Source organism: Dermacentor andersoni, chromosome 1, assembly GCF_023375885.2.
Source record: "Dermacentor andersoni chromosome 1, qqDerAnde1_hic_scaffold, whole genome shotgun sequence".
NCBI classification, from domain to species: Eukaryota; Metazoa; Arthropoda; class Arachnida; order Ixodida; family Ixodidae; genus Dermacentor; species Dermacentor andersoni.
Genome location: NC_092814.1, coordinates 80147509 through 80171821, shown reverse-complemented (window position 1 = coordinate 80171821; position 24313 = coordinate 80147509). Strand labels below are relative to the sequence as shown.

Sequence of the window (24313 nt, the reverse complement as noted above, 5' to 3'; positions counted from 1 at the left end):
TTTGCGACGTAGTGAAAGGAGATGTAGCAGAGCGCTGATAAACTGTTTATTGGACAAACATGCGCCCTCCAGAAACGACCAACTGAGTTTCGCAACCAACTGATTGTGCCCCTTCCCTAAGCACCTTTTTTGGGGGGAATTATTTAACGTTAGTAGTAGCAGTTTGCTAACCAAAGCTGCGACTACCGCACTTTGTAGTGTTGTTTTCAGTTCTCATCTGTTTTTTTTTTTACGCAGAAAACTTAATCCGTGTTCGAAAAAAACACCTTCAATAACCTTTCTTCATTGTTATGGCAGACATGAAAACAATTAGTGGATGCGACACTCGCACGAACACAAGCCTCAAGCTGGGGAATGCTTACTACATTGAGCAAAAATTTGTCAGTGTTTCCTCGAAACAAGTTTTCTGCCACTTGTAGTAGTAGCTCAGTAACAGCCGGTGAAGGCAACAAAAGATGGATACACTCTGAGCCAAGTCCTGGCTAGAATCCACGCATGCAGGCAGGAAATCAGATCAAATTACGGCCGCTGATATACCGTTCGTTAGGCGGCTCCACAGGCGGCCCATTTTCAAGTGGCTCAACTTTCAGGCGGCCCAATACCAAGCGGCCTTCAGAATAGGCGTGACCAAAGGTATGCAGGATTTTAAGTCAAATTTTTCCTGGCTCTTTGCGGCCTACCATGAGGCGTGACTGCTCTGACGGCGGCCTGTGCGTATGCGTCCCGCACTGTTAATCCGCAATCAGGAGTCACATAACCACACAATCAACAAGGCAATCACATAGTTCACCATACTCTATACACATCACGTGGATTCGAACCCACGTACACTCGCACTTATACAATCCAAAGCACACATCGTAACCATTAGACCACAGCGCCACAGCGCCACCACGCCCACTAGGGCTCTTTTAGGGGTGTATATCTACGAAATGTATTTGAGCAATCAGCGGCGGTGGCTGGCGTTTCTCTGCAGTGCGCTGTGCTGTTGAGTATTGGAATATGTTTGCGTTTGCATCATTTCCATTCCTTGCTACGACTGACGAAGGAAGACAACGTAGACGACAACGTGAGAACTATTCTTCACGGCTTGTCGTCACGGCAGGAAAATAACAAATGTGCCGTTCAGCTCATGATCGAGGGCTTCTCCAGTCCATGCATTATATGTTCTCCGAAAATACGCGGATACGAAGTATCGCGCCAACCTTCCACGTATGTGGATTTAATTCGCGCGTATACTGGTGAGCATTTGTTTATTTTTCCCGCCAGTTCCATTCGTATATGGTCAACTTCGACGCCAGTACCAGGCACTTCGACGTGCCTCACACTGCCGTGTAGGCGTTCTTTTCAAGTACATTAGTTTAGAGTTTGGTTCACTCCGCTGTAAGCGGTTGTCCTGTATTACCAGCGGATCGTTAGCGTTTTGGAGCGCACGCATTCCAGCATTCGGAGACTGCGTCTGCCGATAGCCGCGTCACATGCAGCGGCACGCATGTTTAAATTACTAATGTCTCCACTTGTTACGCGTGCACTGCTAGTATCCTGTGGCAGTGCTCGTTCTAAAAGCTTCGATGACCATCTACGCTCATGCGTGTGTTCAATATATACGCACAGGATGGACTTGCCGGCTAGTTGGCTGAAAAAGAAACAGCGCAACACAAGGACGACGGAAAAACATGGACCACACCACGCAGCGCTGGTGTGGTTGATGCTTTTTCGTCGTCCTTGTGTTTGCGCTGTTTCTTCTTTCACGATACATGCACGCCACAGGTGCACGAAAGTTTCGGAGCATGGGGGGGTTAACTTTGTTTTCCCCGTTTCCTCTCAGTGTCAGTGGAACAGTGCGTTGCTCCGAATTGTACACGCTTACCTCTGTATTCAGAAATGTATCTTAACTTGAAGCCCATGCTTGATCTAAATGACGCAGGTCGTGAACGCACCAAAAGGAACGCAATGGGCGTCTGGGGGGGGGGGGGGGGGGGGGGCGTTCGCACTAGGCGTCATTTATATCAAGTCAAGCGTGAGCTTCAAATTAAGATGCATTTCTGAATACGGGGGTTGGTCATCTGCTTCTCACAGAAAACGTAGAAGAAACGCCCACCAAAACCAGGCACATTTTTAAACTTAACTAGGCAATAGGAAGCTCCATAGAAAAAAAGAGTGGTATTAACGGCTTTCAGTGTTTTTCTTTACTCCAAAATGGTTGCGCTGTCGTGGCATCAATGTACAGAGATAGTGCAGCGTTAGTTGAAAAGCATGAATTTCCGTATTCCTTGCCAAAATAGGCTTGTAAAATTATTTAGGTGCTAGAATCTAGGGTTTGTAGCGATCCTTCAAAACCCCTTATTTCTAAAATGCCATTTTCAAGGCATTGAAAACCATTGAATTTTTAGAAGTACTGGAAAGTCCTTAAATTTGTACACTTGGCTAATCTTAGCAGACATTGGAAAGGGTTTTTTTCCTTCTGTGGCTCTCTCGCATGTCACAGAGAATAGTATGTAGAGGTAATAGAAAGAAAGCGGCATCATTATAGTTGAAATTACAAAGGAGCCACGGATACCAGTTTTAGGCACATGGAACCGATAACAAATGTACTTGAAGCAGAAGCAGGAAGCTCAACAGTTGAGGCATTCAAAGAGAAGCCGTGAGGAGTAAATCGAGAGCTACAGACACAATAAAAAGGAACTAGAAATGACTATTGCTTATTTGATGGTGAAAAGCTGAGGCAAAAATGACACCACATACACTGTCAAATCAAACAGTGTTCAAAAACTGCAAATGTTGCAGGTCCAAGCAGTTAATTATGCTATTGCAGAGAAACTTCGAGGGATTTCTTGAAATGCCTCCTTGTGTGTGCATTGAGACACTGTCCGTTTAGTGAAGGGCGGTGAAAGGCAAATTAACAGTCTTTCAAATGTTTCAGTACAGTGAAATGCGATTTGTTGTGTTTTCTTTTGTTTGCATTAACGATGTCGTTGTTGAACAAGTTATTGCCTCTCCAAGCTACTAAACACATCGCATGAGGTCATTGAAGTTACTATGTTGGGGCCTGGAAAGTCGTTGAAAGCCCTTGAATTTATTGCTTCAATATTGCTACGAACCCTGTAGAACAACTGTCATGGAGTAAAAACCTTGGCTGAACAGGGACTTATACGCAGAGCACAGGAAGACTAGAAATGCAGTAGTAGGCATGGAGGGCCCTGAAAAAAATGTGCCACATTTGCTCGTCGGCCTTACGTTTCTGCACTGACTGTCGCATTTTTAATAGAAGTGCACTTTCTGTTTACTCCAATAAACGCAACATTAGCAACTCCAGTGTGGGGCAGTCCTTCAGCCAGTGCAGAACTCTTTCTGTACATCCCAGTCAGCTCTGTCATTTTTCCAGCATTGTAGTACAAGATTTGTTAAACTGGTTTAGTAGAATATCAGCAGTATACTCTTAAATTAGCTGTTTATTTGTATGCACAAGTTCAGGTCCTCAGTTTGGTTGCATGACAAATTACCATACCTCAATAGATACAAGAAACAATTTTATTACAGTGTAATAAAATCCGAACAGTAATAATCACAACAATATAATGACATACATTTCTTTTGGTACGTATACAGCCCATGTCTTGGCACTGTATAAATACAACTATACATCGCAAGTACTATGTCCTGACCACTATTATTCACATGTGTAAGACCATCACAGCAATTCTTCAACAAATATCACAGTGATTAGTGACATACACTTTGTAACTGCTTTACATGAGCATAATGTATACAAATGGTCCCTGTGTACCTACACATGACTAGTGCCACCCGAGTACTATTACTCACAGGTGTAAAACCAACAAAGCAGTTCCTTAAAAAATATCACAGCGCTTAGTGACGTACATGCTGTAACTCCCTTGTAAAACCTTAATCCAAACACGTGAGCAGACAGAAAGCTAGCAGTGGGCCTACATAGAAATACCACCGCCTCAGTAGTAATTCACAAGTGTAAAACCAACCAAGCACTTTAAAGAATATCACAATGCTTAATGACATACATTTTGTAACTAGCTTATATAAGCTTTATACAAACGTGAGAATATACACAAAGCTAGCGGTGCACCTACATAGAAGTGCGGCCATCTGAACACTATTATTTGCAAGTGTAAGCTCAACAGAACAGTTCGTTATAGTGACGCACATTTTGTAACTGCCTTATACAAGCTTAGTGCAAGCACAAGAATGCGGAAATATATAAATTAAACACTTGCTCTATGCATACACAAACAGATCAATACAAATGGTAAACACCGCTTTGAAGACACATGTGACTGTGGCAAAGCGCAGTGCTGCGCGAGTTGAAACTGCCATCCACAAAAGTATTGAGCAATGCTTAAACCACACGCAATAAAGTGCTAAAAGACTGCGTCTAACGTACCTATTTTAATTCAAATTTCTTGAATATAGGGCTCGCTTGCAGATAAGGCATCTGATCCAGCTGACCTGATTTTACACCTGCTACATGCAAACAATGTACTCAGATATAAGTGGTAATAATAATTATAAAAGGCATTTAAAAACTTGATAGTATGATGAAGATGCATGACTAGAAAAGTTCTGTCCCCCTCGTACTCGTTAAGAAGGTGTAAGTACGACAGGTGTTCTTTTTTTCTCACTTTTTGCATTAATGAACATCCGAGAACCTCGAACCCACACAAAAAAGATATTGCTGTGTTAATAGTGTTATGAATAATTTTTTGTGAAAGCTTTTTTACAGACAAGTTGCAGTCTCGTTTCTGGAGGTTGAGCTGTATCATGCAAAATAACATGGAAAGTGGTCACATGGAAGCATGGCACTATGTCATAATGTTCGTTTCAGTTGACTCTCTTGCCCTATACAAGTTGCTGCTCACTGTGGCCAGTGATGCAACAGCACTGTCTGCGTGATTTTCATCGCACTTCTGTCCTATGCCATCCTTACCAGAGTTGGCGGCACATAGATACCCAAATTTCGATAGTGTTGCTTTCTCAGTTGGTTGCTTTTGATTTGCTCATATCAGTTGACACTTCAGCTGCATCAAACTTTTTTTTTACCTCTTCAACAACAACATCAACAAAAATATTATGACACCTGTGTTGTCCTTCTAGTTGCCTACAAAGACCAGTTAATCTAGCAAAAACACTGACAGTCTCTACTATCTTCTAATGGGGGTGAGGTGTGTCCCACTATGTGTTCCACATTGTTGTCGCTATGTGGGCTGGCTGGGGAGGCAACAACTGTAATATGTTTGCATATTTTAAAGTGACGCTTGTACTGTGTTATAACACCGAACTTAGTCTTGCACTTGCTGCACAAGAACACTGGCTCACAGTCGTGGTGACCCCGCAGGGGCGTCTGCGCAAGCAGGCGTTTGGTGCGTTGCGACACCACGTACCCGAGCACACGAGGGCTGGACCCTCCCGCGCGTAGCAGTGCGCGGCTTAGCCGTGTCCGGGGAAAGGGGGATCCTGGGGGTTGAGCCGATGCCGGGTGTTCGGACCTTTAAGGCCCCCCCGCGGAAGCAAAACACCTCTTTGGCCTCTGCTTCACGTAGACGGCACCCCCGGACTGACCCACCCGGGGGAAATCGGTAGTTGCCTTTTCCTGTCTCTCGCTCTCCCTCCAACCTTCGTCTTTCCCTTACTTTCCATCTTTCCTGTCTTCTCCTAGCTTCCGCTCACTTCCAATTTTTCCAGGCAGCAAGGGTTAACCTTGTGTGAATAACCAACCTAGGTTATCTCATATTTGGTTATAGTGATGACGTACAGCTGGCGTTTACAGGACCTGTTCATACAGTCCCTGTAGCGTCCCCTCGTAGGGCTCCATGGTGGGTGGCTGGCGTTATTGCCGAAAACTACATTTTTCTATGGCAAGTTCCTTTCCTCCAATTCCTGATCGCCCTCACAAAAGAGGGCGCACCGAAGATGTATTGTAGTTCTTTGGTCGTCAAAGACCGAACTTCCCACGGTACCATGTCATCCACTCTGAAAAATCCGATAAACAAGTGCGAAATATCTCCCCTTTTCTAGTTTCCAAGTCCTTAACAGATGTCCTTGGTCCAGACTACAAGGTATCAAGGCTGGCAAGTAGTAATCTCCTGTTAGAACTGCATGATCAGAAACAATACGATAAGTTGCCCAGTCTATTGTCATTTGGGGATGTTCCATTGACAGTAACTCCTCACCGCACTCTGAACACCACCCGCGGCGTTGTGTCTGATGACGATTTGCTCCAGCTGACAGAGGCTGAGCTCTTGGAGGGCTTCAGTGAGCAGAACTTTGTCAATGTCAGAAGAATTAAGATAAGAAGGGATGGTAAAGAAATTCAAACGAAGCACCTAATACTCACATTCGGTTCAAGTATTCTGCCCGAGTCTGTAGAGGCCGGGTACATCAAGCTCCGTGTCAGACCATATGTGCCGAATCCCCTAAGGTGTTTCAAATGCCAACGTTTTGGCCACAGCTCGCAGAGCTGCCGAGGCCGCCAAACACGTGCGAAATGCAGTGCCCTTGAACACGCAACTGAAGAATGTAAGAACTCTCTACACTGTGTAAACTGTGATGGGGATCACGCCGCGTACTCGCGGTCGTGCCCCTCCTGGAAGAAGGAAAAAGAAATTGTAACCATAAAAGTAAAAGAGAATATATCGTTCAAAGAGGCACGAAGGCGGGTAGCATACCTGCCAAAGAAAAGCTTTGCCGAAGTGGCGCGTCAGGGGGCAGCGTCACAACGGCCTCCAGCGGCTGTCCGACCCACAAGCAGTGAGTCGGCAGTCACGCCATCTGCCCCCGCGACGGTTGCAGCTAGCGCTGCTCCGTCAACCGAGGAGAAGGAACCATCGACCCCGAAGGTGGGCGCAGCCGAGGCTGCCTCAACTTCCCAGGTCCCTTCCAGCGCTGGCAATGGCCGGCGTAGCCAAATCCCTCTGGGAGCCCCATCGACCTCCGGGCTGGTGGGCGCAGGGGTCTTGCCCTCCAAGGCGGGACTCCCTCTGAAAACTTCCCGCTCGCAAGAGCACGTGTCCGGCGCCTCACAAGAGGCAATGGACACTACACCTATCCTCAAGGCGCACCAGGCGCCTAAGGAGCGGCGAGGTTCCCTCGAACGCTCCAAAAAGAGCAAAACCCCGGTTACAGGGCCTCGAAAGGGCTCTGTAATCTAAGACATCCCTTCCGTTTCCGTAAACACAGCACCAATTTAATTTAAAATATGGATACACAAATAATTCAATGGAACATCAGAGGTCTTCTTAGGAACCTTGATGATGTGCAAGAGCTTATCCAAAAACACAATCCAACAGTGCTGTGTCTACAGGAAACACACCTAAAACCACAACATACAAGCTTTCTCCGACCGTATGTCAAATTTCGCAAAGATCGCGATGATGCAGTCGTATCATCAGGCGGTGTTGCCATTTTGGTTCATAAAAGTATTTCCTGTCAGCGTTTACAGCTACAAACGCCCCTTGAAGCAGTGGCGGTTCGAGCTGTTCTTTTAAATAAACTCGTCACCATTTGCTCGCTTTATGTACCCCCACACTTCAAATTAAACAAACATGAATTTCAGTCATTTATAGACGAATTGCCAGAACCTTATGTTGTTCTTGGTGATTTCAATGCGCACAGCTCCCTGTGGGGCGACTCTCGTACAGATGCGCGAGGTCGTCTTGTTGAACAGTTCCTCTTTTCTTCCGGTGCGTGCTTGCTGAATAAAAAGGAACCCACATATTACTCTCTAGCAAACAGAACATTTTCTTCAATAGATCTTAGTATAGTTTCCCCGTCTATACTGCTCGAACTTGAATGGGAAGTTACGAAGAATCCTTACGGGAGCGACCACTTTCCCATACTGATAAGAACATCTAAAGAAAACGAATATCCTTCGCAAGCTCCTAGGTGGAAGATAGACACAGCCGACTGGGAGAAATTTCGAACTCTCACTAACATCTCATGGGCCGACATGTCTTCTCTAGAAATTGATGCTGCTGTAGAGTATCTTACATCATTCATAATAGATGCCGCATCAAAATGCATATCCGAAGTGAGTGGTCTGGCATGCAAACGACGTGTACCGTGGTGGAACAGCGAATGTAGGATCGCCCGTAAGAATCAGAACAAGGCGTGGGGGTTGCTACGCGCTTGTCCCACTGCAGAGAATCTTATGAACTTTAAAAAAATAAAGTCCCAAGGCAGGCGAACCCGCCGACAGGCCAGAAGAGAAAGCTGGCACAAGTTCTTATCGAGTATTAACTCGTTTAGGGATGAGCCCCACACGTTCGTAGCGCCTCCTCTCTATAGAGGATAGCGCTGTGATAGTTGTTTCGCATAGCGCATGCCTCTCGTCCCTTGGGTTCAAGGGCTCTGGTGAGGCAGTAGTGCTCTTAGAAAATTATAGCATCTCACATAATTTGTACATTGCATCATTTTTCCCAATGCATTCTAGTGTTCATAGTATTCGTCAGTAGTCATCGCCATAATTTTATAGCACGTAGATTTTTACGCACTTTACTGCCAAGTCACATCTTCCATAATACATTAACATTACCACTTGTCATGGCGCTCTTTGGCCAAACCTGGCCCTTGCGCCACAAAACACCACACATCATCATCATCATCATCAGTCGTGGTGAAAAGTTTTTGTATGTTGAGCAAATGAGTTGTATGCACTACAAAAAAAGTCACAGTGATAGCACACATGTTGCCCTACCAGGCCTGGTGCGGTTCCTTCTGACACTGCTGCTGATGCTGACGCGCTGCTACTTGCCTTGTACACTGTTGAAGCTGCAGTAGACATGGTAGTCTCTGTATCTATTGCTGCCGTGTCATCTGTCATGGTAACTTCAGGTGTTATCGGGCTCACTTCTGCAACAGAGATGTAGTTTGCCCCCTTGAGGGCTCTCGTCATCAGGGCCAATAATTTCGTAGGCATTGTCTCCTGCATCGAAGAACCAATAAGAACAGCCTGAATGAATAAACATAGCTCTAAAAAGTGCGGACATCAAAACTTAACCACAAGCTTTGCACATCAGTGACCAGGCTTAATGAATAATACTTGCAGGAGGAGTTACACAATTGTGTGTGCACATTATAGTAAAGCCTCATTAGAAGAGATACTCAAGAGGCACGGGAAACATGTCTCTCGAAACCAAAAATTTTAAAACACTGAGAAGCCAGACTAGATAACTTTATGATGCATCATCACTAAAGTATGCTTAATATATCTGAAGGAATAATTGCTCAGGGTGGCTTAAAGGGCCCCTAAACCACTTGTCGGCATTTTTTGAACATTTCAAGTAAACACGCGTATCGAAATCAGAATGCCGTCACAATCGACGATGCCAAACGCCGCAGTGCGTAGCACTTCGGGAGTGCCACAAAATGAAGAAAACGACCCCGTGCGCCTCTCCGGACTTATCCTGCATCCCTCAGTTCGTTCTGACATCACCAGGCTGTCTCTGATGATGTCACCAGTTTCTGGTGCTGTCGATTGGTTGAACGAGAGTGTACGACTGCCGGCAAGGTCTGCAAGCAATTACACGCACTCCCTCTTCCTCGTCGCGTTGCTCGCGATGCCATTGTGGGCAGCCAATGGGGGCAAAGAACAGAAACGCCGACAGAAGGGCTAGGCCGATTATGAGGCTCTTAAACACAGCGAGTATATACGGTTCCATTGTGTTGGCGAGGTCATTAACGGCGCCCCTCGCAGGACGATGGGCCGGACGGAAGCAACAGAGCTCATTGGTGATAGCCTGTCACGTAACATTTGGAGGTGTACTCGGCGAGGAAAAGACGATACCATTCAGATGGCGCGTACCAGATGAAAGATTGAAATGAGCGGAGACTACTTTTCGATAATCAAACACACGTAACTCCACTATTACTGCACCGTTTCGAAAAATTCTTGTGGCTACGTGTTCGTTGCCTTATCGTGTACTACTGCAACACCGCAACTAAATTTCAACCTCGGTGGTTTAGGGGCCCTTTAAAGAAGACATTCACAGCTTTTTAGTGACTGTAGATTGTGTTAGCTTCCTTCCCAACTTCTGGAAGTTAAACACTTCACTTTGCAAGCCTCCTTGTTGCTCGCAGTACCTTTGAGGTGCTCTTAGACGCTCGTCAGCTTCAACTGCCGACACTTTCTGCCCTGCACTGTCCTCGTTGCACTCCTTTTCTAGTTCATGCTTAAGGAGACATGCCCAATTGACTTGTGTGATCTTTACGCCCTTCGGAGCCCACAAGGTGCACGAAGTGAATGTGTCTGGGTTGTGTTCCTTCGAAATAGTGAAGAATACCTAAAAAGTCACCCTAAGTAACAAAGGTGTCTCTTGTATACAGCGTTGTTAACGTGGCAAACTTAGAAAAACCAACCAAACCATTTTCAAATGTCTCTTACAACCAAGTGTCTCTTGTAACGAGATTCTGCAGTACTGAATGTTTTTCATCAATGGATCATCTGCATGTACATATAGTCACAAAGACATGTTGCGTGGAATGGCGAATCAGGAAACAGCTCGTACTCTTACTTTTTGTCCCTAACATTAGCGGCTGATAACAATATGATAAAAAAGCAGGCAAGGAGATCAGCTTGGAACATAATCCTTCAGCCCTAAACAGTTTTTTTGGGCCCACATCACTCCCTCATATGACCATAAGGAAAGAACTCGATTGCAGTAATGGCTGCATGTAATCTGGGTTGATTGAAACAAACAATAAGTAAGGTTGTCCTGTATGTAATTTTATCAGAGTGCTTTTTAGGTGTCCTGCTGGTGATCCTGGCTGCACGATGCTTCATGCTTTTTGGCATGTTTGCTTTCTTTTCCACTCCACTCATTTTTCTAACTTTCTCCCCTTTCCCTTCCCCTTGTGTAAAATAGCACACCTGAAGTATCAAATCTGTTGAATTAACGTGCGTATCCAATCTATTAACATGTGTGCTTCTCTGGGGTCGGTGTTGTATTTTTGTGCTGTACAAGTCAATTTAAAATGAAAGATGGAACGTCCCTGCCTTTAGTTTATTTGTATGTGCGTGTGTATATTTGTGTGTGTGTGTGTGTGTGTGTGTGTGTGTGTGTGCGCGCGCGTGTGTGTGTGTGTGTGTGTGTGTCATGTTTTGAAATATATTACATTCAGGAGTGCCTGCATGCTCTCCTCCCCTGCTCCAGTGACGAAAAGGAGAGCCTTTTTATGTACTATAGTAAAATATTGAAAGGTTTTCGCTGTACCCGCTATATCCTTTATTATGTGGATCTGTCACAATACAGAGTAGCAGTGGTCCATAATACTAGCCCATCCTAACATAACTGTAAATCAGTACATACCGACATGCTGTGAAACAGCTGTTGCAAAGCCGCTGGTGCGGGCAATTTCCGCAGCACTGCAGTGGTACAGCTGAGTGCCACCTGCATAGTGAGAAATGAATATGCATGTTAGCAACTGAGTAGTTGCTGACGCTTTCGTAAGCTGTATACTGCACAATAAGGTAATCTAGACAACTTTGTTGGAACAAGTGCACATAATTAGAAGACCATTTAAACACTAACATGATTAATTGCCCCAATCTCTCACTCACTAAGGGATAATACTACCGAAACATCAGTGGAGAGCTCAGAATAACACAGCCTATAAAGGACAAGCTTCCTTTGAGGAAAACAGCTATAACAGCAGTTAGTTTTCTTGATCATTTTATGTGCTAGCTTTGCTTTAAATTTTATGAAGTACTATAAAAGATGAAGTGCAGCATTTCTAGCAGCAGAAGTCGTCGTCAGCTCATAGTACAACTGAGTTTTGCACTGTTTGTGTCAGTGAGCCAACACATACAAAGAAAACCGAATTTACACATACATATACAGTGTCAAGTGCACTTCTCCTTCTGAAAACACAGCCACCAGTTCGAATGCTGCTGAAAGGAAGGGTTATATAGAGTGCGGCACTGCATGGAACTACCACTTATTACTGTATGTGCATGATATGCTGATTGGAGAGGTAGTCACATGCCATTTCTAGTCTCTTTTAGAAGCATTACTAAAGGATGAATTAAAATCCATTCATATGTTACGAATTTTACACATCCACAGTTTGGTTATATAACTTGTGAGAAAAAGACACGTTCACCTGGAATAGCAACCTTTTTCCTGCTGCAAAACCTTCCTTTGAATTAATGAAATAACTTTACAGCGTCATAATATATCGTGTTTCGCGCAACTACTTGCTGGCACTGGCAAATTACAGTGTTGATATCTGACTCATTGGGTGACAATACTGCCAAATGCTTCACGAACACGAGCGCATGTCCCTCGCAGAGAATGGCAACCATATATACATCTCTAAGACATGATCGCGCCTTTTTGGTCAAAATTCACGTTAGAACGACATCACCACCTCATTAAAAACAAAAACAAAAAACCCTCAGTACAAGCCAGCAGCCGACTGGGTAATGGGAAATTGCAACTGATGTCCACTTACTGGTGGCCTGTGTTTGAGCCACTTCTGGCAGTTGACTGGGTGCTGAGAAATACGCGTCTTGGGTTGTCCCTACAAAAGATACAGGATTATGTCAACTGCTGAAAATGTATATACGCCGGCATTTCATAATTAAGTCGCAAAAAAAGCGAGTAAACCAGTAAACAAATGTGATGTAAACAGAGTACACATCATAAGACAGGCTGTCAACTGGTAATGAATTCCGCGAAAAACTTAATGCATAGGAAAGACTATGTGTATACACACGAAGCTGACACACAATTTAATTCACTGTAGGTTTTCCGTGCAATATAATATAGTCAAATTATTATGTGTCTCGTGGTTAGAGCGTAATTAGTGTAAATTACGTACTAAATAATGTACCCTGCAAAACCTTTCTTCAAGACGCACCTGTGCGCGCTTCGAACGAGTAGCGTTGTAAAATTTACGTACATGGCATTTAATATAGTTGCTGAACACGGATTTCCTTTTGCCCTGTGTCGTGTACAGTAAGCTACCTATACCTGCCCCCCCCCCCTTTCTTTAGCGATACTGCGTGGCACTGCACCTATACGTGCGTCAGTAAACCTCACGACATAGAAATAGAAAAAAAAAAACAGAAGTGCCACTCACCCATTCGCGCATGTTGTACTGCGCTGTGTCCACAGTGTGAGCTCCAACCGGTTTGGAATGGTGCAGCAGGTTCATTGTTCGCGGAACGGCAAAATCCGTCGCACTCACATTGCGGGGCATTGCATTGGCCTTGCAACGCACCTTTCATGTCCACTGGTGGAAACATATCACCCTGCTGCGCGCGCGAAGGGCGCCGCCAACACAGTTACAAAGCTTCGCAACCAGTTTGCACAAATAGTCCGCAGAACGGGAGCGTCGACAAGGCGCGTTCACACGGCTATGCTGATGTCAATCCGAAACTTCTCCTGGCGCCATTGCATTGGCCTCGTAACACACCTTTCATGTCCACTGGTGAAAACATGCCGCCCTGCTGCGCGCGCGAAGGGCGCCGCCAACGCAGTTGCAAAACTTTGCAACCGGTATGCACAAATAGTCCGCAGAACGGGAGCTTCGACAAGGCGCGTCCACACGGCTACGCTGATGTCAATCCGAAACTTCTCCTGGGGCCATTGCATTGGCCTCGTAACACACCTTTCATGTCCACTGGTGAAAACATGCCGCCCTGCTGCGCGCGCGAAGGGCGCCGCCAACGCAGTTACAAAACTTTGCAACCGGTATGCAAAAATAGTCCGCAGAACAGGAGCTTCGACAAGGCGCGTCCGCACGGCTCCTCCGATGTCAATCCAAAACTTCTCCTCTCTTTCGGCGCATTCGGTCGCGTATCGCGCACAAACATCGGTGTGCGGGGCCGTATACGGACATGGGCCGCGTATCAGCGAGTGCATATAGGCAGTACTAGTTGGTTTGGAGGCCGCTTGAAGAGTGTCACGTATATCTCCCTTTGTCGGGCTGGCCATAGCCGTTATATTAAGCAGTACGTCGAAGGGTGCCGTTTCTAGCCAGGCTGTTATCCAGGACCGGGCTAAGAGTGTAGTTTCAGTGTACGACTTGAGTAAGTGTGCTGGCCTTATCAGTTGTTATGACTTGTCTGCACTGATCGCACGACAGACAGACAGACAGACAGTGAACTTTATTTGATCCTGAGGAGCTTCCGCGGGGGCCCCTATGGGGTACCCGCGGAAGCCGCTGGCCGCGTCCAAGTCGGGGCAGGAATACCGGGACGTTCCGCCCTTTCTTGGGCCCTCTGGATTGCCTGTAGTTGTGTGTGCAGCGATGGGCTCCGGAGTGCCTCTTCCCAGTTGGCTTCGCTGGATAGAGGGCCGTTAGGTAACGCGGGGCATTGCCAGAGCATGTGCGCTAAGGAACAATAAATCTCATTACAGTCCGGACAGCTTGAATCGATGTCTGTGGAGATACGGCTGAGAAAGCCCCGCGAGGGGAATCAGCCCGTCTGAAGCATTCTAAGTATAACTGACTGAGACCTGTATAACTTCGGGTGAGGAAGAAGATAGGCCCTTCTACTAAGCCGATAGTGAGAGGTCATTTCGTGGAAAGTAAGGAGCGGATCGTTCTGCTGGATTTCATCCGGTCCCCATAAGGCTTCCATGCCGGCGCGGCGCGTTAGATCTCGCGCACGGTCATGGGAAAGCTCGTTGAGGTTCGATATGTTCTGATGAACGTCCGCACCGATATGGGCGGGAAACCAAGAGATGAAGTGAGTGCCAGGGTTTGTTCTCTTTTCCAGAATGGAGGCAGCCTCTCGGGCTAGGTTACCCGATTCGAAAGCTTTGATGGCCGCTCGTGAGTCTGAAAACGTTGGTGCGCGAGGGGTCGGTCATGGCCAGGGCTATGGCGACCTATTCCGCGACTCCGCTCGTAGCTAACCTAACCGAGGCTGAGGAGTGTAATTCCCCTTTGCCGTCAATGATTGCCAGCGCGAATGTGCTAGACTTGCCGTACTGAGCCGCGTCGACAAAGACAGTCGAATCTTGATTCTCGCCGGCCTTCTGTAAAATCGCCCGTGCTCGGGCCTTTCGCCTCCCTACATTCTATTGTGGGTGCATATATTCTGAGGAAATGGGCTGACCACAAAGGTTGTCCGGGCCTCCCTGGATAAGGTGATTTCCTGTTCGTTGAGAATTGTGGGAGCCATGCCAGCCCCATCTAGGATGCGTCTCCCTGCCCTGGTTGACGAGAGCCTGACTGTCTGAGCGGTGACGTGCGCTTCGATCACTTCATCAATGTCGTTGTGCATACCGAGTTTGCTTAACCTGTCCGTGCAAGTGATTACTGGTAACCCCAGTAATTTTTGATGCTCTTGCGCTTGAGAGTGTTAAGCTTATTCTTTTCGGTTTTGGTCCAGTTAAGGGCCGAGGCTACATAGTTGATGTGACTCATTAGGAAAGTGTGATGGATCCTGAGGAGGTTGTCTTCACCTAGTCTCTTCTTTCGTCCGGATACTCTAGCAACGAGTCTCAGCATACTTTCGGTTTTGGCCTTGATGCGCGTGAGCGTTTTCGCGTTACATCCTCTCGCGTCAATCAGTAATTTTGGGATTCGGATATATTCGACTTGAGGAATGTGCTGCTCGCTTCTTGCAAAGAGGGATATCGGAAGTTGGTTAAGGGTGGTGAGCCCCCTAACACCTTGCCTGGCCGGCCTGTATAGTAACAATTAAGATTTGTTTGGGGACAGTTGGAGGCCTGTGTCTTCCAGGTAGGACTCCGTTGCGTCTAGGGCTGATTGCAGCGCGTGCTCTACTTATGCAAGTGATCCTCCCGGGCACCAGGTCGTGATATCGTCCGCGTATAGCCAGTTGCCTATATTAGGAGGGGATCTGAGCCTCTCCGATAAGCCCTTCATGACTATGTTGAATAGCAAGGGGGAGATGACTGCTCCTTGGGGAGTGCCTCTGGCCCCTAGTGCGAACTCATGTGGACTTGAGTAGCGCAATCCTGATGGTGGCTGTTCGGTTCATGAGGAATGATCTAACAAAAGCCTGAAACTTTGCTCCCAGACCTAGGCTGGTCGTGGCCTGCAGGACAAATCGATGAGATACTGTGTCAAAGGCCTTGGTCAGGTCAAGGGATAAGATCCCCCTAACGTCCTTAGTGCTATTATCGAAAATGTGCTTAAGGAGTACCATTACATCCTGTGTGGAAAGGCCGGGCCTGAAGCCGACCATGTTGTGCGGGAATAGTTCCTTGCGTTCTGTGTAATCCGAGATCCTGTGGAGGATCGCATGCTCCGCTACCTTGTCTACGCAAGAGGTTAGCAATATCGGCCTTAGGTTGTCAAGGTTTAGGGGCTTACCCGGTTTCGGGATAAGCACAACCTAGGCCGCTTTCCACTCGTCCGGGACGCATCCGTTTTCCCAAGCCTTGTTGATATCTTTCGTTAGCAGCTCAGTTGACCTATCATCCAGGTTCCTTAGCAGTCTGAGATGCCGTCCGGACCTGAGGCCGACCTGCTATTTAAGATGTGAAGTATTGTTCTGATTTCCGACTCCGTAAAGGGGTCATCGAGCCCCGTTACCGCGTCACATTCGATGCTGGGATACTCCTCTGAGCGTGCTGCGCCTAGTGGGAGATATCTATTGGCTACCTCGTCTAAGAGCGTTTGTTCTGTTCCTCGTTCTTGTTTGTGCCTGTGAATGAGGCGGCACAATGTCTGTCTTTGATTGCCTTTGGTTTGTGTGTCATCTAGCATGTGTTTAAGGAGATTCCATTTTCCCCTTGTGCGTATGCGCCCATTGACTGCTGAGCAGATTTCACCCCACTGTAGCCTAGCTAACTCGGTGCAGTACTGTTCAATCTCCCTGTTAAGTGCGGCAACCCTCTTCTTTCGCAACCTTCGGTTCAGCCATTGTGTTTTCCATCGCCTCAAAATGGAGGCTTTGGTTTCCAAGGGATGTGCGAGGTGCGGGTCCATCCTTGAAACCTCGAGCTCGGTTTGAATAGTTTTTGTAGCCTTTTCAACGTCTGATCTGAGTGTCTCGACGAGTTCGCTGAAGCTCCATGTCCTCCTTTCTGAGCTTACGGAAAGCATCCCAGTCCGTCACTCTAAATTCCCTGGCCTGGAAGGCTCTGACCTGAAGGGTAACACTAATGATGAAGTGATCGCTGCCCAGGTTTTCTTGCTTGTTATCTCAAATTGTTTGCTCTACATTTCTGGTAAGGGCGAGATGGGGGGTTGTGTTTCTAGCCACCGACGTACCCAGTCGTGGGGAAACGGGGATCGGGGATGACTGTTAGCGCTAGGAGGTCATCGACTGCCCGCGCTAGATTTGTACCCTTAAGGCTCAATCACACCGGCGACTTGAGGAGGTCGCGCGACCATTTGCGACTCGTGACCAAAAAGCGACCGAAGGCGGCTGATGTTCACACCGGCAAGCCCGGCTGAGCGCGCCGCGCAAGTTGCAATCCCGGAGATTATCGTTCTCAGCGAGAACTCTCGGAATCTACGCAATTCAAGCGCACTTCGCTCGTCTCCCGGCAACAGCCATGGATTTCGATTCTAGCGAAGTGGAAGACGTCGTCAGTGTACTGATGTGCTCTGCCGTGGTGTCACTCCTGCCAGCGCGGAAGCCCCCGAAAAAGAAGCGACGCTGGTGGGTGCGCCCGTGCCTCCGTTCGCGAGAAGTGGCCGGCCACGCAAGCCGCCTCCTGCCCGAACTCCGCGCCCATGACGAGGAGTATTATCGAGAGTAAGTTATAAAGTTCGCGGTGTCTGGGAATCGGGGCACAATTTGTGTGCTTTCTTTTGCTGCTGTTTAGCTTCCTGCGAATGCCGCCCAGCACATTCGACACGTTGCTGGAACTGCTGCGCCCCAGCATCACAAAGGAAGACACTAACTACAGGCCTGCAGTCTCGGCTCATGATCGCCTAGCCATGACCGTCAGGTAAAATGCATGTCATCTCAAGAATAGTATAAATCACGTGTGCGTATGCTTCGCATGTAAAGAAGCCACAACACGAGCCATGAACATTGATGTGAGGTCAAAGCAAGTCCTACGCTTTCTTTTTTATACACAAACCGATTTAAATACACTTTATATGTTGGATTTCTTTTTTCATTAGGCTGGGGGAGATAATTATGGCACTCAAGGTTGTTGCTTGCATGACGGAGCATGCATTGATTTCACGAGAAACAGCAAAGTTCTGTATTGGCGATTGGCGAGGTACATAATTAATAACCTCTGAATAGCCCCTTGCACAGTTGGATTTGGGCAGTAATGTGCTATTATTTTTAAAAAAACATTACTTTGCACCACTTTGAATATATGTCTCAACAAATAGTGCTAGAAAATACATTCGCAGTACAGTTATTTTAAGTTCCCAAGTTCCCAAAAGCTTTCAGGATTAGGGCGAAAAAAGAAGGTGACTGTATATTCCTATGTCTTAATAAAAAAGTATATTTCATCGACTTGACAGGTTCTTGGCCACAGGAGAGACGCAGCGGGACATGTCGTTCAACTTCCTCTGTATCTTCAGCATCCGCAAGGAGCTGATATGAATGGTTTAAGGTACGCGATACTTATTTCACTAGGTGTTTCATAAGGATGATTTGTAACGTATTGCTTGTTCGTACTACTTGTTTGGCATATTTAATAAAAGAAATCACATTAAACATTATTTGCCTTATATGAAACGGCCATGGAATGGCTCTTATGCTGCAGGTATCCGCAGAGTTTGAGGAGCGGTGGAATATGCCATACTGCGTCGGGGCAATTGATGGGAAGCACGTGAACGTTGAGTGCCCCGCAAATTCTGGAACCCTTGACCATAACTAAAAGGGTTCATTCAGCAAATCACTCCTTGTAGTCTGCGACGCACAATACAGGTGAGACTGGGTGCTTGCATCCCAATCTTTACTCAACGTTAGTGGAAGTGGCATTTCAAGACATTAAACATCCAGCTCCTTAAAGTGTAATGACAGGTTTGTATGTTTATAAAGTATCACGTAGCAGTAAAAGATATCCATCACAGATGGTGATACGCAGAAATACATGTGCATGAGCACACACTGAATGTGTTGTGCACGTTGCACATTTTTAGTGGCTATGTGATGTACTTCAAAAATAGTGTTTATAACATTTACCTCTGTATTTCACTTCCTATTTCATACTTATCACGTGTAGCAGTTTTTTGCGATCGTGCCCTTTCTGTGCAGGTTCCTGTACATGGAAATTGGCCACAGTGGCAGCGAGAGTGACGGCGGCATTTTTTCACGGTCCACTCTACAGAAAGATCACCAGAGGGACATTAGGGCTGCCACCGCCAAGACCTGTTGGGAGTGAGGGGCTTCTCCCATACTTCCTTGTTGGCGATGAGGCCTTGCCGCTCAAGGAATATACATGATGTGGCCATACCCACGACGGAGTAGGTGCACATCATATTACTGAATATATGCGTTTCTGTCTGTTATGCTATTAGCTGTTTGACAGAGAAACTTATCTGTGTCATAGGATATGGAGGTGAAACTAAATTGTGCGAAAAAGCTGTGAAATCCACCTCACTTACATTCTCTAATTTCAGATCTTGTTCAAAGGGAAAAAAACAAAGCAACATCATGAGAGGTTATATATGTTATTTTCGGTGTTACTAGGGCTCATTTGAAAACGAAAAAAAAAATTATGGGGTTTTACGTGCCAAAACCACTTTCTGATTATGAGGCACGCCGTAGTGGAAAACTCCGGAAATTTCGACCACCTGGGGTTCTCTAACGTGCACCTGTTTCCAAAAAGAGAGAGAAACGCATTAGTGACAGGCTTAGAGTCGGAAAAGAGAGACGCTGTGCTGTGCAATGTACTCAGAATATTTTGCGTTACATGCCGTTTTTGCCATAGGGTATGCCATATTGCATTGCGGCAGTTTTATTGTGTTATAGTGATGAATTTTTATTAAAACACTAATTGTGCATTTTTCCTCACTTCATTGATAAATGCTTTTTTTTTTCAGCACTGCATGAAGACTCACGCGAGACGTACAAGCGGCGAGTTTTCAACTACCGCTTGAGCAGGGCCCGGCGAGTCATCGAAAACGTCTTTGGAATCCTGGCACAACGGTGGAGAACTCTGCTGCGACCGTTCAAAGCCAAGACCGACAATATTAGTAGATATGTGGGAGCCTGCATAGTGCTGCACAATTTTTTGATGAAGGAGTCATCAGCCTCTTCTGCTGCATACTGTCCGCCAGGTTCTGCTGACAGCGAGGACTGGGAAGGGCGACTTTCCCCTGGCAGCTGGAAGGAGGAGGAATCAGCCAGTGGTGCCCTCTTGCCATCAAAGTCTACTGGGTGTCACGCTGCTCGGTGCGCAGGTTACTTGTATTTCAAAATATGTTTGCTCTTAGAAATTTGAAAGGTGGGCAAATTAAACCTGGCATATTATGTTTATAGGTAGGCGAAAGAAGTTCGGGACACACTGGCACACCACTTCATCACAGCCGGCCAAGTTCCCTGGCAAGATAGTGTGTTGTCAAATAAGTTTATTCATAACAAACGTTTGCATTCTACATAGGAATTTCTTGTGCAAAAAATGTCACAAATGCACAGGGAAACAAGCAATGGGAGTGTCATAGGAAGTTAATCCTTGAAATTAAAATATCACATATGTCTTACCTGCACACATAACAGTATTGCATATTCATCTATGTTTGACAAAGGCACACGTGCACAAATATCACAATGACACCTCGAATACAAGGCAATAATTGGTAAAAAAAAGTTGGTACAGTTGCAGTAGCAGCTTAAAATCTTCCTTAATATTTCTGACTGTGTGGTGATAATACAACTACAAAGCTCACCACAGATCACTGCAAAAGGTTACTGTAAGGCACTGTTTAAAAAAAAAAGTTTTCACAATACTAAAGAAAAGTATGAGGAAAATACAAAAAATAACCTAAAAATATGCTGAAGATAATGACTAGAATATGCACCAGCATCCGAGGTAAATGTTCCTTTTAATTGCTGGTGTTCCTATTTTCCACTTCTGTCTGATATATCATTGACTCCATCAGGTGCATCAGGTCTTGCGCTACATGAATTGGCAGTGCCCGCAGGCGCGCATGAGTTCTCAGCGCAAAATACGCAATGTCGTCCCTTTTGTTTGCGGTTTCGTGCTCCCTTAGTTGCACTAGATGCTCCATACAGGCTTGCGCAACAGCCTCGTTGCTTGAGCTCTCACCTGCATGGTTGTAGAGGAAGTATGTCATCTTGGATGCATCAATACTCATGCTCCAGGCGCACTCTTTCTTGCTATTTCTTGCACTTGGTGGCATGCGTAGCTTTGTTGCCGAAATGGTAGCTTAAATTTTTGTAGATTTATGTTCGGTAAACATTACACGTCTCTCACCTCGAACCTTCAGTTTGTTTGCGATTCCTCGATGTCCTCGGGCTGCAGGCAGTAAAGCGTAGTGTGTTAGGTTGTACAAAAAAAAGCATTCTTGCAACCACTTCAAAGGGTTTCTTATTGGTAGAAAATTGAAAACATTGCTCACATACCGTTTCGGTGGTGGCACCTCTACTAATTCCACAGGTGTTTGTTCTGTGGTATCTCTGCAAAATCAACCACTATTACAGCACAGCAGGCAGTAAGCATAGCGTGTTATGTTGTACAAGAATGATGTCATGCAAGAATTATTAAGCGTTGCTGATTGCTGGAACTTTATCATCTTTGCTCACATTAGCGCTGATAGTATCTGCGCTGGCTCCTCTCCTATGTCTTCTCTGTAATCTCTGCAAAAGAAACCACTATTACAGCACAGCGGGATTCAACATCATTGCGTCGTTAAGCATAACCTCTGAAAAACCAGGTGCATTTCTCAGTACTTCTGCGAATTCAGAGAGCTAAGAAACATGGAAATTACATTTCATGCAGTAATCCACACAAACATGATTGTGTTAACAGTATATTAAATTTAAAGTTTTCTTTACGCAGAATTGCAGGTCTTCATGTCTGCTTCCAGGCGTCCGAGGAAACCCCTGGTTGGTTGCCATCTGTTACTTCTGCTCGGCTGCAATGACAGTGGAAAAGCAACCTTTTACATATGACATTGCTACATGCAGATGCCATTACCAGTGGTCAGCTGCCTGCCAGTCATTCATGCCTACTCACCTCACATTACGCACATGCTGTAGTATAAGCGATGTGTATTTCAGTTCACCTCATAAGAAAACAACATTCTCAATGTTTTCTGTTGTACTACTCTTTCAGTTGCTCTAAATGGTGTTTTACTTTTACTACTTTTTGACTTGTACTTGGTTATAGTTCCTTGTCATTTTTGCGTTTCTTTCGTTACTCAATCTTCATATAATAATGTTATTTTTATGCCCTTTTTCAGTCAACTATATATTCCTTTTATGTATTTGCCTTGTACTGCGTCTATTGCACCGTTGCTCTGATTTATTATTTCTGTACTGTATTTATATTGATATGTCCCTCTCACCCATGCTCTTCGGGGCCTGTGAGGTATCATGAAAAAAATATAGTATGAGATGTACCAGCATACAAGCTATGTTTTGAAATGTTGTGAATTAGCACTTTCTGCCCTCATAAGTACAATCTTGTAAAGTTGTCAAGGTTCCACTTACGGTTAGGTTTACGTTACGGTCACCCATTGCATGGCAGAAACTACATAGTTTACGCCTATCTTAAATGTAGGCTGCAATTTATACGTTACCTTGATCGAGTGTCCTCCATGCTGCACAGTAAAAGTTCACCGTCGCAAACCTGATTTTTGTGGCTTGATCCAGCTTATTAAATTTATAGGTCTTGCACATCTTAATGCCATGACATGCAGGTGCTCAAGGGCTACTGTATTTTTTGGACAATAAGTTTCTTTTTGCAAGGTTTCGTCCGAGTGTGTTGCACAATGACGAGACTTAAATAGCATAAAACCATGGACGATAGCGAAACCAATATAGGCGGTTTTTTTTTCCTGAGCACTCTATGCCGCAGGAGTAGTGCCAGGAAGGTCAACACCTTGTAAAAGTTATTGAGACGTCGACGACGGTGACTCAGCAATGCTGCCGGTTGAAGTAGCTTTGACTAGTATAGCTGCGACAGAGAAAGATGCCTTCGATGGCTTCAACAGAAGTCCAATAAGCGTTCGTTTTGCACACTGTGAGGAGTGTTGGCTGAACTTTCTTTGCCGCTAGAATTAGCAGCTCCTAAAACTTTTTACAGAAATTTAGTGAACTTAAGTATAGCATTTTGAGATTAGCGTACAAGCATGCATACCTAATCATGTTTCATCATGCCAACCAACTTAATATAGTCTCACTCCGGTGTGATTTGTAGATAAATGTTTTCTTTGAAAATTGCTAAGAGTTCAACTTCGGACTATACAGAGGTGCAACGTATAGTAATGAGTATATTGAAATAATGCTTTGTTTGCGATAAATAAGTTAATTTGAGGCTACAGAAATTTTGTTATTGTCCATTGCCTGCTAGCGCAAACAGCATTTGAATGTATGCTGAGCACGCATGTCTCCTGTGAAACTTTCATTTGTCTGTGCGTTTGCAGGCATGAAAATAAAATGTTTCATTGCGACAACAAAATAAAAATAAACTTACACTACAGGTTCTGATGCCACCTCCGTTAATTCCAGCATGGCCTCGAAGTGCGGCGATTTGATGGTGGGGACATCAACCGCTCCTGCACCACTACGCTGCTTATCGCGCACCTCCTGTTGCTTCCTCTTGAAAATGTCTCTCAAGTTTTTAAACTTTTTTTCTGCAAACGTTCTTGCAAAATAAATAAGCAACTGTACGTTGACAGCAACATGAGATCACACGGAATAAAGTATGCTATAAAGAAGCCTCTTCTCTCCGTTTCCTCGTAGTGCGTTAGCCGCAATATTTATCTTTTTCACAACGCTTACGTAAATCAGAAAAAAACATTCAAATATATGTAGCTGTGCAGACTCGCAAATTTTTTTATAACAGCGTGCGAAACGCCAGTGCAAACCGCACGTTGCCACACTATTTCCTTCACTCATGAACACACCCGCGAGGCTTCATCGTTCAAGCTAAGTTCCTTAAAGACGTGCAAGTAACAGCGGATATTTGTAAAGACGTGCAAGTAACAGCGGATATAAGCATAAAGCTGGCAGGAAGGGCGTGCGTACCCAAAATAGCAGGAAGCGATCATACACTCAAGCATTGGGCCTCGATGTTGTAGCGTTGCTTTTCCCGATAAGACTGCGCCCGGGGAACAACGTCGATCTGACCACACACGGACGTTTCATAAGCGGGAATACATTAGCATTGGAAAATGCACCGCAACGCGCCTCTTCCAC

The 24313-nt window shown here is 45.6% G+C and overlaps 2 protein-coding genes across 4 annotated transcripts in view; both read left to right on the top strand.

Annotated features, from left to right (window-relative positions):
* Positions 1-24313, top strand: part of LOC126545978 (transmembrane protein 70 homolog, mitochondrial) — a 161704-nt gene that overhangs the window by 126730 nt on the left and 10661 nt on the right. Inside the window, exon 5 of one of the 2 annotated variants that reach the window (XM_055061637.2) lies at positions 23624-23833. The exons of the other annotated variant lie outside the window; for it this stretch is intronic. Within the exon in view, the coding sequence (XP_054917612.1) occupies positions 23624-23771 (148 nt within the window). The 3' untranslated portion in view covers positions 23772-23833. Of the gene's footprint in view, positions 1-23623; positions 23834-24313 lie in introns of those variants that run through there. 2 annotated transcript variants of the gene reach the window in all.
* Positions 13011-22865, top strand: LOC126545984 (uncharacterized). Of its 2 annotated transcripts, none has more exons than XM_072286101.1 (7): positions 13011-17716; positions 17787-17912; positions 18445-18536; positions 18690-18853; positions 19184-19392; positions 19972-20323; positions 20411-22865. In XM_072286101.1, the coding sequence occupies exons 1-3, from the start codon at positions 17514-17516 to the stop codon at positions 18524-18526; spliced, it is 411 nt and encodes a 136-aa protein (XP_072142202.1). In that variant the 5' UTR covers positions 13011-17513; the 3' UTR covers positions 18527-18536; positions 18690-18853; positions 19184-19392; positions 19972-20323; positions 20411-22865. The 2 variants fall into 2 exon arrangements, 1 of the variants encoding a protein (XP_072142202.1); XR_011892483.1 differs by having other exon boundaries at positions 13026-17716; positions 19184-19396.

Bases quoted from the DNA above. Each gene is read 5' to 3' on its own strand.
- LOC126545984 (XM_072286101.1), top strand. From the start codon at position 17,514: ATGGATTTCGATTCTAGCGAAGTGGAAGACGTCGTCAGTGTACTGATG. The intron at 17,717-17,786 runs GTAAGTTATAAA...GCTGCTGTTTAG, and splicing joins GACGAGGAGTATTATCGAGA to CTTCCTGCGAATGCCGCCCA. The intron at 17,913-18,444 runs GTAAAATGCATG...TCGACTTGACAG, and splicing joins CGCCTAGCCATGACCGTCAG to GTTCTTGGCCACAGGAGAGA.